This window comes from Trachurus japonicus, chromosome 12, assembly GCF_045865225.1.
Source record: "Trachurus japonicus isolate A0001 chromosome 12, Traja_1.0".
In the NCBI taxonomy this organism is placed as follows: Eukaryota; Metazoa; Chordata; class Actinopteri; order Carangiformes; family Carangidae; genus Trachurus; species Trachurus japonicus.
This window is the reverse complement of record NC_140918.1, coordinates 4,230,345-4,247,344: the sequence shown is the minus strand read 5'-3', so window position 1 is coordinate 4,247,344 and position 17,000 is coordinate 4,230,345. Positions and strand designations below refer to the sequence as shown.

Genomic DNA, 17,000 nt, shown 5'->3' with positions numbered 1-17,000 from the left:
TTGCGCTATTCGCAAACTTTCAGGTTTATAGCTCAAAAACTCACTATTCTCTACCGACAAACTACTAACTCACTCTCTCTGCTGTTTTCTCCTCCTCCTTCTTTCCTTCCGCCTTCCTCTTCGTTGCTTTATTTATGCATTTAAAACTCTTGAAACCTGCTCTCTGGCTGGCTGGATTTTCCATTCGAGCTGCTGAACAAACATGGCGGTGCAAGATGGTGACACTCTCTAAAGCAAGACCCTTGCTATAAAAGAAAAATTGTAAGGAAACCAAAATGATTTTATTTTATATGAATGAATGAATGTTTATTTCGATCACAGCATCAAAATTTCTACAAAACAAATTCAAGGTAGTAACAAGTACTATATAGCTGGTCGAAAAGGGTTGCGGTTGAAGCAAAGCTCATAGCTGCGCGCACCCACCCTACACTTGTACAAATACATTCATGAGTAGTATATTCATATTTTGACAATAAACCTTGACAAATATTACAAACTGGACCTTAAAATACTTTTTATTTGAGTTATATTGTGACATCATTACCGACTTATCACCAAAACCCATGTGAGGTCACCTTGACCTTAGTCTCGCCTGCCAGACCCTCCTACAGAAAAGAAGGAGAGTCTGGCTGCTCCGCCTATGATTCTGCGATCAGAGGAAAAAACGCTCCGGCCGTTTGGAATTCTTTCAACCAGTCACAATCGTTGTGGTCGGCGCCGTAGCAACGCCGTAGCAACGGCGCGCTTGCAAAATATTGCCGGTTGGAAACTGGATTTCGGTCCGCGGTGTAACGACGGTCGGCATCCGTTGACGGATATTTATTATTTTGTTCGGTTTAAGGGCGGTTGGCAACCACTGACAGATATGTATTCTTCTGTTCGGTTCATGACACGGATCCATGGTTCGGTTCCTGTTGTTGTTTGTTGATGTTTCCCTTTACCGGGCGGACTGTGAAAGCTGCAGCACGGAGGCGGGACTTCCGCCGGGTGGCTCGTTCCGACCAATCAGAGGCTAATCGCAGCAACGCACTTCCGTCAGGCCAGACTACCTTGACCTTGACCTTTGCCCATCAAAATCTAACCAGTTCGTTCTTGTGAATGTTTGAGCCAGATGTGAAGCGTCCTGGTGAATGTTTGTGTTGAGTGTTTCTCAGGCTGAAAACGTCTTCGTCTCCGTCAGAGATAAAAAACAAACAAGAGACTAAAACCCAGTGGAAGTGTTAATGAACAAGTGGAGATTATTGGATTTGTAATAAATTAAAAACTTTAAAGTTTCTTTCTTTCTTTCTTTGTGTCTGATGTTGTTGTTTCTGTGTCGTCTCTGATCTTGTGGTTGAAGTGACTCGCTCTCTCTTCCCGCTGCTTGTCCTCACGGCGTTGGCGGCGGCGGCGTTGACCTCGGGCCTCCCGTCCCTCTGATTCCTCCTCTAATGACGGTGGGTGTGATTGGCCCCTTAATCGTCCCCCTGCTAATGTTGTCCAATCAGTCCATCACTGATGTTTCCTCTGACTTCACCTCATTAATCAGTGTTAATTATAATTGCCTTTTCTAGTGGCTGGCGTAATTGAATTAGAGCCGAGAGACCAAGGTGGGAGAGGTCGGGGGAGGAGAGGGGGAGGGGGAGGAGGGAGGGGGGGAGGGAGGAGGAGAGAGAGGGGGAGGAGGAGGACAGGGGGGAGAGGAGAGGAGGAGGGAGAGGGAAGAGGAGGGAGGAGGAGGAGGGAGGAGGAGGAGGAGAGGGGAGGAGCAGGAGGAGGGAGGGGGAGGAGGAGGAAGAGGAGGAGGAGGGGGAGGAGGAGCTGACGGACAGTTTTTCTGTACATTGTGTTGTAACAGTGATGAACCAGCAGGCTGCGTCTGTCTCACTCTGTCTTTCTCTGTCTTTCTGTCTCACTCTTTGTCCTCTGTCTTACTATCTCACTCTTTCTCTTCTGTTTCACTCTTTTTCTTCTGTCTTTCTGTCTCACTCTCTCTTCTGTCTTTCTGTCTCACTCTCTCTTGTGTCTTTCTGTCTCACTCTTTCTCTTCTGTCTCTCTACCTCACTCTTTCGCTTCTGTCTAATTCTGTCTTTCTGTCTCACTCTTTCTCTTCTGTCATTCTGTCTCACTCTTTCTCTTCTGTCTTTCAGTCTCTTTCTCTTCTGTCTCTTTCCGTCTCACTCTTTCTCTTCTGTCTCTGTCTCACTCTTTCTCTTCTAGCTTTTTGTCTCACTCTTTTTCTTCTGTCTTTCTGCCTCACTCTTTCTCTTCTGTCTTTCTGTCTCACTCTTTCTCTTTTAGCTTTCTGTCTCACTCTTTCTCTTCTAGCTTTCTGTCTCACTCTTTCTCTTCTGTCATTCTGTCTCACTCTTTCTCTTCTGTCTTTCAGTCTCTTTCTCTTCTTTCTCTTTCTGTCTCACTCTTTCTCTTCTGTCTCTTTCTGTCTCACTCTTTCTCTTCTGTCTCTGTCTCACTCTTTCTCTTCTAGCTTTCTGTCTCACTCTTTTTCTTCTGCCTTTCTGCCTCACTCTCTCTTTTCTGTCTTTCTGTCTCACTCTTTCTCTTCTGTCTCTCTACCTCACTCTTTCGCTTCTGTCTCATTCTGTCTGTCTGTCTCACTCTTTCTCTTCTGTCATTCTGTCTCACTCTTTCTCTTCTGTCTTTCAGTCTCTTTCTCTTCTGTCTCTGTCTCACTCTTTCTCTTCTAGCTTTCTGTCTCACTCTTTCTCTTCTGTCTTTCTGCCTCACTCTTTCTCTTCTGTCTTTCTGTCTCACTCTTTCTCTTTTAGCTTTCTGTCTCACTCTTTCTCTTCTAGCTTTCTGTCTCACTCTTTCTCTTCTAGCTTTCTGTCTCACTCTTTTTCTTATGTCTCGGTCTCACTCTTCCTCTTCTGTCTCATTCTGTCTCACTCTTTCTCTTCTGTCTTTCTGTGTCCCTCTTTCTCTTCTGTCTTTCTGCCTCACTCTTTCTCTTCTGTCTTTCTGTCTCACTCTTTCTCTTTTAGCTTTCTGTCTCACTCTTTCTCTTCTAGCTTTCTGTCTCACTCTTTCTCTTCTGTCATTCTGTCTCACTCTTTCTCTTCTGTCTTTCAGTCTCTTTCTCTTCTTTCTCTTTCTGTCTCACTCTTTCTCTTCTGTCTCTTTCTGTCTCACTCTTTCTCTTCTGTCTCTGTCTCACTCTTTCTCTTCTAGCTTTCTGTCTCACTCTTTTTCTTCTGCCTTTCTGCCTCACTCTCTCTTTTCTGTCTTTCTGTCTCACTCTTTCTCTTCTGTCTCTCTACCTCACTCTTTCGCTTCTGTCTCATTCTGTCTGTCTGTCTCACTCTTTCTCTTCTGTCATTCTGTCTCACTCTTTCTCTTCTGTCTTTCAGTCTCTTTCTCTTCTGTCTCTGTCTCACTCTTTCTCTTCTAGCTTTCTGTCTCACTCTTTCTCTTCTGTCTTTCTGCCTCACTCTTTCTCTTCTGTCTTTCTGTCTCACTCTTTCTCTTTTAGCTTTCTGTCTCACTCTTTCTCTTCTAGCTTTCTGTCTCACTCTTTCTCTTCTAGCTTTCTGTCTCACTCTTTTTCTTATGTCTCGGTCTCACTCTTCCTCTTCTGTCTCATTCTGTCTCACTCTTTCTCTTCTGTCTTTCTGTGTCCCTCTTTCTCTTCTGTCTCATTTGGTCTCACTCTTTTCTCTTCTGTCTTTCTGTCTCACTCTTTCTCTTTTAGTTTTCTGTCTCACTCTTTCTCTTCTGTCTTTCTGCCTCACTCTTCTCTTCTGTCTTTCTGTCTCGCTCTTTCTCTTCTGTCTTTCTGTCTCACTCTTTCTCTTCTGTCTCTCTACCTCACTCTTTCGCTTCTGTCTAATTCTGTCTCTCTGTCTCACTCTTTCTCTTCTGTCTCTCTGTCTCACTCTTTCTCTTCTGTCTTTCTGTCTCGCTCTTTCTCTTCTGTCTTTCTGTCTCACTCTTTCTCTTCTGTCTCTCTACCTCACTCTTTCGCTTCTGTCTAATTCTGTCTCTCTGTCTCACTCTTTCTCTTCTGTCTCTCTGTCTCACTCTTTCTCTTCTGTCTTTCTGTCTCACTCTTTCTCTTCTGTCTCATTCGGTCTCACTCCTTCTCTTCTGTCTCATTCGGTCTCACTCTTTCTCTTCTGCCTTTCAGTCTCCCCCTTTATCTTCTAGCTTTCTGTCTCTTTCTCTTCCGTCTTTCTGTCTCACTCTTTCTCTTCTGTCTCTCTGTCTCACTCTTTCTCTTCTGTCTCTCTGTCTCACTCTTTCTCTTCTGTCTTTCTGTCTCACTCTTTATCTTCTGTCTCACTCTGTCTCTCTGGTCGTCCTGATCTCACTCTATCTACATATTGTAATAATATTCTGTGGCTCTTTCCTCCTCCTGTCTTTGTGATGTGACGGCGATGGTTTCGCAGCCAAACCTACAAACTAAACTCCTCCAGCGTGTGTGTGTGTGCGTGTGTCTGTGTGTGTGTGAGAATGTGTGTGTGTGTGTGTGTGTGTGTGCGTGTGTGTGCGTGCATGTGTGTGTGTGTGAGAGAGAGATCTGGCTGCAGCTTCAAGCAGATCCAAACTCCATTTGCACAAAAACTTAAGCAGAGTGATGCATAATGAGCCAACAGCGAGAGACTGAGAGGAACTTCAACAACGTGTCGACACGTTAGAATCAGGTCGACGCTGAAGTGAAACTGAAGAAAAGAAGAAGAACAGGAAGAAAAAGGAGTAGTAGTGTTTGTTTCCTCTTCTCTGATTCTGTTAAAGCTCAGAAACATTTAGTTTGTTGTGACAGAACAGGAAGTGACGACAAACACCAGGAAGTGGTCACAGATCAGAGCGGAGGCCATCTTGGTCTAGTTCTGGCGGAGTTGTTGTTTCAGCAACACAACGCCTCAACAGAACGACTGCAGGTTTGGGCACAGATGTTGATGTATTTAAAGATCTTATTCATCAATAATACTAATGTTGTTACACCTCCTAAATATTTTCACATGTAAATATGTGTAAGTTTTACTAAAATCAAATATATATTCAGGTCTAAAATAATATTGTCTACTGTTTTGTTAAACAGTAGACAAACACAGGAATATGTCATTTGATTGATTTACTTGTCAACTGCACAGCTCACAATTTTCCTCCATGTCTGGTCTCCTTCTTTTATCCATCTACTAATGTGTGTCCGTGTCCACAGGGAATGAATGGTTAGTGCCAGTTCAAGTTCCCTTGTCCATCAGCCTCCTGCAGTGCAGCTTCTTGAGGACCCCCCATGAAGACCTCCCTTGGGCCAGTACTCAAGTGCACAACACTGAGAAAGGACTTTAAGGATAGAGACACCTTCTATGAAGTGAGTAAACTTCAAATGACAAACATAGATTCATTTGTCTTCATAGATTATTCATAGATGGATTTTAACAAGAAAATACTTGCTAAAACTCTTTGTGTAAAGTTCAAAGTCCAAAACTCCACAGTTTTTGGCCTTGTGATGTCTCTGTGATGCCTTCAGGGAATCCATTAAAAGTCAGTAAAAGCATTCACCTTGACACAATAATAACATGATTCTTGTTTTGTGGCTAAAGGTCAAAGTTTTAGCCATAAAACGAGACACTCAACAACTCATGTAACATTTTCACACATAAGGTTCAGATTTAGTCTGAGAGTGAGAACAGAAGGTGATTCTGCTTCACTTTATTTTTATCTTCTATCTTTTTAAACACACACTCTCCCTCTCTGTTTTTTTCTGCTCTTTGAATATCATCCAAAACTAATCGCTGCCAATTTTTGTTTATACTCATATACAGACACACATATATAGTAGGCCGTGGAAAAAATTAAGACTTTCACAAATGTTTCTTAAGAAGCATCTCTATACGGCACTCCGTCCATTCAAGTTTGTTTACACATTCGTCTTAATGAGACACTGATGAGGTCATCACCTGAACCACGTCTGATTTTATAGGACGATTATAAAAACCACTGTTGGGATTAAACATTGACATTATTAACAAAATTTGATTTATAAACTCTTCCCAAGTTAAAATATTCGGTAACCCTTTAATCTACAGGCCGTTAATTACGTGATAATGCCATTAATTGCATAGTAATGTCAAGAAACAGCCTAGAAATAACGGTCAGTTTCATAGTGATGCCATGTTTTTCATAAAGGTAAAAGATGACTGCCTGTAAATTAAAGGGCTGCCGAATATTCATGTTTAGGAATGAATATGAACACGTTTTCTTTGCATTATTGTCTGAAAACTTTTGGCAAGTTGTCATTTTCTGCCAATAAATGCTCTAAATTACAATTTTTTTTATTCCAGTTTTGGGAGAAATGTTGTCAGTAGTTTATTAGAATAAAACAAAACTGTTCATTTAACTCCTATAAATAGTAAAAGCAGAGAAACTCGTCATTTTGAAGCGGCTGTATATATAATAGATGTCTGTATATTCTGTCCTATCGCAGCGTGGGAACGTTTAAAGCCGTTTAATGAATCGGGGTCGTTCGTCGTGATGAAGCTGCAGCACCCCGGGTCATCATGCAGAGCGCGTGCGTGCGTATTGTGTGTGAGCGCGCTCACGCACGGCACTTGTTAGACACCTGGTGAGAGGAGCGAGAGAGAGAGAGAGAGAGAGAGAGAGAGAGAGAGAGAGTCAGTGTGTGTTTATGTGTGTGTGTGTGTGTGTGTTTTAGGGAGAGGAGAGGAGAGGAGGGGGTAGTAGGGGGGGCGGTTTCTAGGTTTTCCTCAGTGGTCGCACGCGCTTTGCTTTTTCCGAAGAAGGAGACACGAGCGGACGCGCGAGGCAGCAGCAGCAGCCGGAGTGGATTAATAAGAAGAGCTGTTACCGCTGTGTTACCGGGAGACGCGCGCGGCGTGCCATTACGCATCATCAGGCTGTTCTAACGAGCTGCACGCGCACCTCAGAGTATTATTAGGCTATAATCCTGATAATAATAATAATAACAATAGCCTTTTGATATTATTATTATTATTACTATTACTACTAGTAGCTGTTAATCGTAACTGAGTGGAGCAGAGCAGCTGTGTGTCTGTCTGTCGGCGTCAAGCACCGGGACCGTCTGAGCTGAGCACCGGGAGACCACCGGGGAAAGTTGGAGTACTAACAGCGGGAGAGGAGGACGGTGACGGTGTGAGGAAGGAGAGAGGAAGAGGAGGAGGAGGAAGAGGAGGAAGAGGAGGAGGAGGTGGTATTGAGGGGGGCTGGATGTTCGGCTGAAGGAAGAAGGAGAAGGAGAAGGAGAAGGAGGAGAACCGCGGGAAAAAGTGTTCATGGACCGGATTCTGCTGCTGCCGCTGCTGCTTTACCGGGAAACGATGATGATGAAGATGAAGATGATGATGAAGATGATGATGATGAAGATGCGGAGGAGCTTAACGGACTCTGTCAACACTTGTACCGGAGAATCAGCGCTGCTCTGAGGGGGAGAAGGGGGAGGAAGTGTCGGTGGTTCTGGTTCTGGTTCTGGTGGTTTTTTTACTCGCTCCACCATGTCGTCGGCGCGGCAGTTTCACCGAGAGAGAAAGAGTGAGAGAAAGAGTGAGTGAGTGTGTGTGTGTGTGAGAGAGTGTGTGAGAGAGTGAGAGAGAGAGAGAGGGAAAGAGGGAAAGAGAGAGAGACCGGGGTGAACCGGACTGTATTGATGACCTGTGGGATTACAGCGGCTGCAGGGCGCGAGATGATCCTGATCAATATCATCACTGTGGCGTTCGTGTTGGGTAAGTGTAGTGAGTGACATATGACACACACACACACACACACACACACACACACACACACACACACACACACACACACACACACACACACACACACACACACACACACATGGTCTATATGGTCCATGCACTCTCTCATTAATAGACTCCGTCGGGGTTATTACAGTAACTACCCCACCCCACCTCCCCTCACTCCCCATCTCTCCCCCACCTTTTACCCCACCCCATCCTCACCCCATCCCACCCTCACCTCTCCTCTCTTACCCTTGACCCCCCCTCCCCTCCTCTCTTTCCCTCCTTCCCTCTCCCCCTCCTCTGTGTGATGCGATTAAAGGTGCGTGTTTCCGATAGATCTGAATTTCTCTTCACATTAAAATCTATCTATCTATCTATCTATCTATCTATCTATCTATCTATCTATCTATCTATCTATCTATCTATCTATCTATCTATCTATCTATCCTTCTATCTATCTATCCTATCAGTACTTTTTACCTGTAGTACTCTGATGCTGATACTTGTACTGTAGTTCGTATGCCTATATGTTCTGCTGCTGCAATCCAGTCCAGTGTGTATGTGTGTGTGTGTTGTGTTTCTTCTGTGGGTGTGAACCATGATGAGGCCTGTGGTCTCTGATCTGGTCTCTGCTGCTGCTGTTGGTTTCTTTCTTCATCATCAGTCTGTTTTTTTGCCTTTTTTTTTTTTGAAAGGAAGCCTCTTAGCTCTTATTTTGAAAAGCCGCGGAACTAAAACCAGGATTAAATATTAAATCTGCGTCAAAAACCTGGATCAGGTGTTTGTTTGTTTCACTCTGACATCATCTGGAGTCTATAGGATAATAAATGTTTAATGACAGACTGAGATCAATGTTATAAATGTTTATTAATCCTCTCTCCAGCTGTGTGAAGCATAAACATCTGGAATAATGTAGAAAACAAACCCCGAGCATTAATTAACATGCTAGTACATCTGTCTGAATCAATATTCATCTGTTATGAAGCATTTATTACAGGATTTTAACTGTTAATAAGGTGACTAAGGATGTGACTGATGATTTTAATTAACCCTCCTGTTGTCCTCCTGGGTCAAGGAAGGAAGGACAAAGGGAAGGAAGGAAGGAAGGACAAAAGGAAGGAAAGGTAGAAGGAGAGAAGGAACAGACTGGGTCAATTGGGTCAAAAAGGAAGGAAGAAGTAAGGATAAAGGGAAGGAAGGAAGGAAGGAAGGAAGGAAGGAAGGAAGGAAGGGAAAAAGGAAGGAAAGAAAGATGGAGGGAGGGAACACATCAGGTCAATTGGATCAAAAGAGCAAGGACGAAGGAAGGAAGGAAGGAGGAAAGAAGGAAGGGGAAAAGGAAGAAGAGAAAGAAACAGATTGGGTCAAAAAGGAAGGAAGAAGTAAGGACGAAGGGAAGGAAGGAAGGAAGGGAGGGAGGAAGGAAGGAAGGGAAAAAGGAAGGATAGAAAGATGGAGGGAGGGAACAGATCAGGTCAATTGGATCAAAAGAGGAAGGAAGGAAGGAAGGAAGGAAGGAAGGAAGGAATTGGGGAAAAGCAAGGAAAGAACGATGGAGGGAGGAAACAGATCAGGTCAATTGGATCAAAAGAGGAAGGAAGAAGGAGTAAGGACGAAGGAAGAAAGGAAGGAAGGAAGGAAGGAAGGAAGGGGGAAAGGAAGGAAAGAGAAGGAGAGAAGGAACAGATTGGGTCAATTGGGTCAAAAAGGAAGGAAGAAGTAAGGACGAAGGGAAGGAAGGACGGAAGGAAGGGAAAAAGGAAGGAAAGAAAGATGGAGGGAGGAAACAGATTCATTCAAGGAAGGAAGAAGGGAAAGAAGGAAAGAAAGAAGGAAGGGGAAAGGAAGGAAAGAAAGATGGAGGGAGGAAACACATCAGGTCAACTGGATCAAAAGAGGAAGGAAGGAAGGAAGGAAGGAAGGAAGGAAGGAATTGGGGAAAAGCAAGGAAAGAAAGATGGAGGGAGGAAGGTGTGTGTGTGTGTGTGAGCTGAGGAGCCGATGAAGCGGTGAACAGTCGGTGACAGACGGCGAGGTGTTGCCTTCAGGTTGAGTCAGTAAAACAGAGAATCGGCCTGTAACGGTGTCAGTGTCGGCTCAGAGGAGGAGGAGGAGGAGTCGTGACCCGGTCTGTTCCCGCCGCTGATCCCAGAGCTGTCGGCTGACGGCGACTCGTAACACACACACACACACACACACACACACACACTGCGACTCTGTTCACCTCCTCTAATCTCGTCTCTGTGATGCGGCCGCTAATTGGTTTCCACCTGGATGTCGATGTCGCTTGTCGCCGGCTGTTTGAGTTTGACCGAGGCCGAGCTCAGACAGAGACACAAGCACGAGTCCCGGTTTTTTCCCTCGATTCGTTGTCATTAACATAATTTAATGAAACTTTAATTAAACCCAAAATGTATTTATCGAGCGTCTGGTTCGTGTCATCGCAGGTGATACAGGTGATACAGGTTCACAGGTGTCACAGGAAGTGGATTAATGAGTCTGAGACAAAAAAAAGCTGTGACTCATCAGTTACCGGGTAAAAAAAAAAAGAGTCGACTCTTGAATTCTGCAGCGACGTCGTGTCTGATGTCTGGTGTCGTCGGCATTTTATAACGTTGTGTCGCTTCAGCAGTGAAGAGATAAATAACAATAACAAGCAGATTAGTACGGTGGCCCCCGAGGGCTCAGCTGAGCTCGCTGCAGCTTAAGAAAACACACACAGACACACACATACAGAGTGACGACAACCTTATCAGCTGCAAAAACACACAACACACAAATAGAAGTGTTAAATAAAGGGACGGACCAGGCTAAAGACTGATTTTAAACTAAGTCTACTGTAGATTAGAGCGAAACAGTAGAGGACCAATGACGCAGCCAGGTGGGACTCCACAGGTGTCAGGACTGTTTCCTCACCTCTCTGTAACTGGACCAAGAACAATTTAGTTCAGTTTAACTCATATTTTTCCTACTTTATAATCTTTACTATCTTCTGGATCTTTACAGACTGAGGTGAAGATTTGATTTTATTATAAAGAGAAACCAAGAGTTGGACACAGAGCAGCACTAGAGGGACAAAAAGCTGCACAAAAACTCAAATTATATATATAATACTAAGGGATATTTCAACATTTTGGCAAATTGGCCCATTGCCATAATCACTATAGTTTTAGGAGTAGGAGAAGGTAAATGCAAAGACTGCTTGCCGAAAAACTGCCCCCGACGAGAACGCGCATCAGCGGTTTTGCATGAATTTCCCTCTAAAACAACTCTGTGTGGTAACGTTGTGTTATTATCTCATAGCGTGGTGAATGTGCAGGTCACAACTTGTCCACCAGAGCGTTGTGGAGTTGTTGGATTGTGTATTTGATGAGTTTGATGAGGGGAAACCAAGAAATCCCATTAGCCTCCGTAGCGTAGCTCTGAGCAGCTCACGGCTCTGCTCCGCCGTTCTAAAAATAGCTTGCACCGACAATTAAAGGTAACGAACCTACTGCTATGACTATAGGGATTATGGCAATGGACCAATTTGCTAAAATGTTGAACTATCCCTTTAATTGTCGTTGCAAGCTGTTTTTAGATCGGCAGGGCAGAGACGTGAGCTCTGCATTGCCCGCAGTATTTTCCTCTGTCCCTCATCAAACTCATCAAATACACAATCCAACAACTCCACAACGCTATAATGTTGTAATTTTATGAGAAAAACCACATTGTGAGAAAATAAAGTTGTAATTTTTAAGTCACGTGTTATATATATCATATATGTCCTTTCACCTGTTTCATAATTGCTTGTAACTCTCTTATATTCAAACTTACTTCTCATATGACATTATTCTGGGCCCAAATTAAATATTATGACATTTTTCTTCAATTTCTATTTTTATTCTTGGAAACTCAGATTTCTGTATTTATTCTTTAACCCGGCCTTAATTAGCCGTCACAGTCTGACAGCTGATGATGATGTTGATGAGTTTTAATTCTCAGTCTGAAGTTTATATCCAGCAGCGGCTCGGCTCGGCTTCACCTGCTTCACAGAGACTTAAGCTCATTAAGTTTGTGGGTCAGTTAAAGTTTGAGTGAGTTTTTCTAACAAGTGAGTGGAGAGATAGAGAAGAAACTGTAGCTGCAGGTTTATCTGATGATGATTACAGAATCTGAAATAAAGCTGAAGCATACAAGTAAAGTGAGTCTGGTAGCTACATTAGTTTTAATTAAAGTAAAGCTGATGTGTCTCGTTGCTTCAAGTCTGTGAAATCTGATGTGAAGATGCTTCACCTTCATTAATCTGGATTAACGACGCAGATTTAAATATTTAACAGTGATTCTGTTTGATTTTTTATTTTACCATAAATGAGATGAGAGCATTGATGATGAAGCAGCGTTACTGTTACTGTGATCGACCTGCATCATCATTATTATCATCTGACTGTTGAACAACCTTCCTACAACATCAGAGCTCAGAACTCATCTCTATTGGAAACAGATGCATGGAAAAGAAGAAATGGAAATAATATAAAATAAAATAAAATAAAAGGTAACACTTTACAATAAGGGTCCCTTAAGTAACGTTAGTTAGTACATTATTAAGCATTAATTAACTGTTTACAGATATATTAACAATCATTATTATGTATTAGGAAACACATTAATTAATGTAGCCCAATAATAAAAGTTGAATAATGTAATCAGTTATGCATTACTCAGCATTAATTAACACATTATTTTATATATATTAATGCTTAATAATGTACTAACTAATGTTAATTAAGGGGGACTTATTGTAAAGTGTTACCAAATAAAAAATAATAAATAAAATGAAATAAAATCACGTAAAATAAAATGAAATAAAATAATCTTTTGCAGGTTCATAAAACATGAATAAAACTTAATTTGAGAACATAGCTAGTTTCATTTCACAGCTCACCTCCACACCAGTTTTCATAAAGTTTTCAGTCTAGACCCCGCCCCCAACAGGTGACGTCATTGATGATGTCAGCAGGTGCAGAAAAGGAGGAAGTGTTTGGTCGCCGCCCCCTTTTCAAAAGAAATCTTCCAGGAGAGAACAGACTGAGAGTTAAACCAGAGAAAAAAACAGCAACAAACAACATTTAATGAGGATTAGATTAAATTCAGACACATGCAGAAACTTGAACACAACTCGACTCTGTTGGTTTTAGTTGAATCAATGAAACTCAACAAACTCTGATTTAAAACCAAACAGCTGAGTTCATTTAAACCGTCCACCTCATGGAAATCAGTGATTTTTAATGTGACTAATCGCCTGTCTGCATGTAATTAAAGCTACTGTGACTTCCTGTCTCTCTGGACTCGACTGCTGCTGTTGATTTAAATCTCCTCGTTGTGGTTTCAGATTGTCTCAGACTAGTTTGTTGAGTGAAATTAGCCGTTAGCAGCATCAGTTTGCTACAGATCTAGAGCTAACTATCTGATATCTGTCGTCAAATATTGTGGAAAAAAACTTCTCTCCCTCTCCTCTGGTCTCCAAGTGGGTTTCTGTGGCTTTATCGTGGATGAACATCAGAGATAATGACATCCTCAGGAAGTGGAAGTCACACTGAATCATATCATTATGTGGGTTCGTACCTGTGGCTCCAGGTCTGACTGAGTAATGAGCACCGTTTTTGACTCTTAATTCACCTCACACAGTATCTTTTCCTCCCCTCTCATTTCATTTCATTTCATTTCATTTCATTTCTGCGGCGCTCTGGGCGGCTCTCGGCTTTTAAAGGAGCTCCCGGAGATAAGATCCCTGTGTGCTACACTCCCCCCGGTCGCCCAACACCCCGCAAAGCAAACACAAGACATGACCTCTGTCTTTGTGCCGGAGCTCCAGCTCCACTGATAAATGACTGACAGCTTGGCACAAGTGCAACATTATATATTTATTTATTTAGTTTTTAACTCGGACCGATTGAATGCGGTTTCTCAGACCTGCACTGTAAAAACTCAAAATCTTACCAAGAATATTTGTCTTATTTTGAGTCAAAATGTCATTTCTAGTCAAAACATACTTAAAATAAGACTCATCACATATAAAGTAGCTTGTTTTTAGACACTTTTTACTTCTTTCAAGTATATTTTCACTTGAAATAAGTAGAAAAATCTGATAGTGGAGCAAGTTTTTCTTTCTTATTACAAGCACAAAAAACTTCCTTTCACTGGCAGATTTTTCTACTTATTTTAAGTAAAAATTAGTTTGAAACAAGTAAAAATTATCTAAAAACAAGTTAATTTTTAGGCGATGAGTCTAATTTTAAATGGAAAGAGATTAGTTTTGACTAGAAATGAGACATTTTGACAAGAAATAAGACAAATATCCTTGGAAAGATTTTGAGTTTTTGCAGTGTAACTCAGACCGATTGAATACGGTTTCTCAGACCTGCACTGCAAAAACTCAAAATCTTACCAAGAATATTTGTCTTATTTTTTAGTCAAAATGTCATTTCTAGTCAAAACAATTCTCATCATACTTAAAATAAGACTCATCACATAAAAAATAGCTTGTTTTAAGACACTTATTACATCTTTCAAGCATATTTTCACTCGAAATAAGTAGAAGAATCTGATAGTGGAGCAAGTTTTTCTTTCTTATTATAAGAAAATGATCTAAAAACAAGTTAATTTTTAGGTGATGAGTCTTATTTTAAGTGGAAAGAGTTTATTTTTGACAAGAAATGAGACAAATATTCTTGGAAAGATGTTGAGTTTTTTTTGCAGTGTGATTATTGTGAAGACAGTGCTGACGTTGCAGCCTCTTTGTTTTGCTGTTTAAACAGAGCCGGTCTGGTCCATTAAACTGGTTCTGGCTGTGAGCTAAAAGCAGCGCTGGCACCGACCGGTCCTCCTGTAGAGACGGTTTATTTACAGAAGCCTGAGCAGAGGGGACGACTCACAGGGGAAGTCAATGGTTCAATGGGCTGTAGTGTGAAGGAGCCAAAGTGTAATGAGAGGCTTTCAAAGTGTGTGTGTGTGTGTGTGTTTGTTTTACACTAGGGACTGATGGAGAGTTTGTCTTTTTATAGATGTATAGTCACTGTAAAGTCAGAAAAAGTAGCAGCGGCTGCAGTTCCTCTCCTGACCACTAGAGTCAGTCTCCAACAGTTGAGTCAGTCTCCATAGACTCCCATGTTAAAGAGGAACTCTGCTACATTTTTACCTTAATTGAGCAGCTTCAGAGTAAGTTTTAATATGTTTTCATGCGAGAAAGAAATCGTTTAGATTCCCAATCTGCGGACAGTTAATCCAAATGACGCCTGTTTGGACCTGTTTGGCCTCAAGACAGGATTAGACGACACGATTTCCACCGATTTTCACATGGTTTTGTCGTGGCCGACAAATTTCCAGAGTCGCGCTGATTATCAACGTCGGGAACGATGAACGGATGTGTAGTGTATTTTTGGAATTTCTTCGCCTAGTCATAATCTCCTAAAACGTGAACCTTGACATTGACCAATAGGATGACAGAGCGTGTACCTCATAATCTCTCTGAAGGACAGACAGTCAGACTGTTGTCCTAACCAGACCCAGGAACGGCTCCAATATCGATTTTTTCGTTTTTCTTTTTCGTGTCTGAGCTAAAGGCTGCTAGCATATGTCGTGATCGGGGTCATACTTGTAGTGTTGCCAGACTCCCGACCAAGACACAGCGAGAATTTATGCCACTGTGATCATTTAAAGGGGAACTATACAAGTCCGTTCGCATTTCCGCTGTTTTGCTAACCCTCCTCTCGGTCATGTGCATTTGTTTACAACAAAATCAATAAATGGAGCGGTGGATAACATTACATAACGTGTTACAATGTGTATATTTGTGAAGTCTTAATTGTCATATAATAATGTTGCAAGGTTGGTTTTCAGCCATGAGACGCCAGGTGGAAGACAGAGATCTTCCGTTCTCATTCATAACAAGTCACAAGTCATGTAGTTAACTATCACAATTAATCCATAGCTTTTTAATTAAGGTAAAAATGTAGCATAGCCATGGGCGAAATCCTGCTTAGTTCCTCTTTAATGTGACATAAAAAAATCGTGTTGTCTGAACCCGGCCGGAGTGACCAAAGAGATGTTGAAATGAAAGTTAGTTAGCATCTCATATAATTAATTAATTAACGTTCATGTTGAAACACAAAGGTGAACGCACCTGTTATAAGTTACAGCACAAAGTTCCTACAGACTCTGCTCTGATTCATGTTTCATTTGTGTGTGTGTGTTACTTCCTGGTGTATTAATCTGATCGTACCTGATGAAGCTCAAACAGGAAACGTTAAAGTGTTTCCTTCAAACACCCGCTTCACTTCAGGAGCTGCAGTTTTTTTTTCTGAACCAGTGGAACAAACGGCATGAACTTGGCCTCAGACGCTAATGGAGCCTCATTATCCGTCTAATCCCTTCATTCCTGTACGTCTCTCTCTCTCTCTCTCTCTCTCTCTCTCTCTGCTGCAGATGTGTGTGTGTGTGACTCGGAGCTGGGCCCCCCCGGGTGGAGGGAACCGCTGGACTGTGTCCGAGCCTCTGAACTGTGCAACCAGAACGGCCAGTGCAGCTCGCGGTACCGGATCATGCGCCAGTGCCTGTCCGGGGGGGACAAGGAGCGCAGCGCCATGCTGGCCTCCAAGGAGTGCCAGAGTGCGCTGGAGGTGCTGCAGGACTCGCCGCTGTACGACTGTCGCTGCAAGAGGGGCATGAAGAAGGAGCTGCAGTGTCTGCAGAACTACTGGAGCATCCACATGGGCCTGACCGAGGGTAAGAGGCCGAGTCCGGGTCGACCATGTCTGAACTTCCTGTTTGAGTCACTGTCAGAACTTCACGCTAAAGGTCAAAGAGTGTCGAGGTGTCACACAGGTAGTTAGCTGAATGACAAATGTGTAAATACATGACAACTCCAGTGAGAATCAGTGATGTAACGACCCCCACTCTGATCCTTAAAGTGATATTCCAGCATATGTTTAAAGGAGAATTCCAGTCATTTTTGACCCCTAAATCGTTGTCCTGATGGTCACCCGGTGTTGGGGGGAGCAAAAAACGCGACTAAAATTGATCTAGCCATGGTGTAACTCTGGTTTGCGAGTTACACCATGGCTAGACGACGCTAGGGATAGCGACAACGCAGTCGAGCAGTGCAGTGGTAATGTCCAAAATATCTCTGACCGTTTATTTTTGTAAAGAAATCATCACAACAAGGAAAAAGTGTTAGTTTCTGTGGCGGGGAGAGCAGGCGCTCTGCGATCGGATAGTAATGTCTTTCCAGGATGTTTCAGAGT

The 17,000-nt window shown here is 42.5% G+C and overlaps 1 protein-coding gene across 1 annotated transcript in view; it reads left to right on the top strand.

Moving 5' to 3' along the window:
* The first annotated feature begins 7,533 nt into the window (after positions 1 to 7,533).
* Positions 7,534 to 17,000, top strand: part of gfra2b (GDNF family receptor alpha 2b) — a 119,209-nt gene continuing 109,742 nt past the window's right edge. The window contains exons 1-2 of the mRNA XM_085792643.1: positions 7,534 to 7,704; positions 16,183 to 16,482. Of these exons, the coding sequence (XP_085648769.1) occupies positions 7,629 to 7,704; positions 16,183 to 16,482 (376 nt within the window). The 5' untranslated portion in view covers positions 7,534 to 7,628. The remainder of the gene's footprint in view (positions 7,705 to 16,182; positions 16,483 to 17,000) is intronic.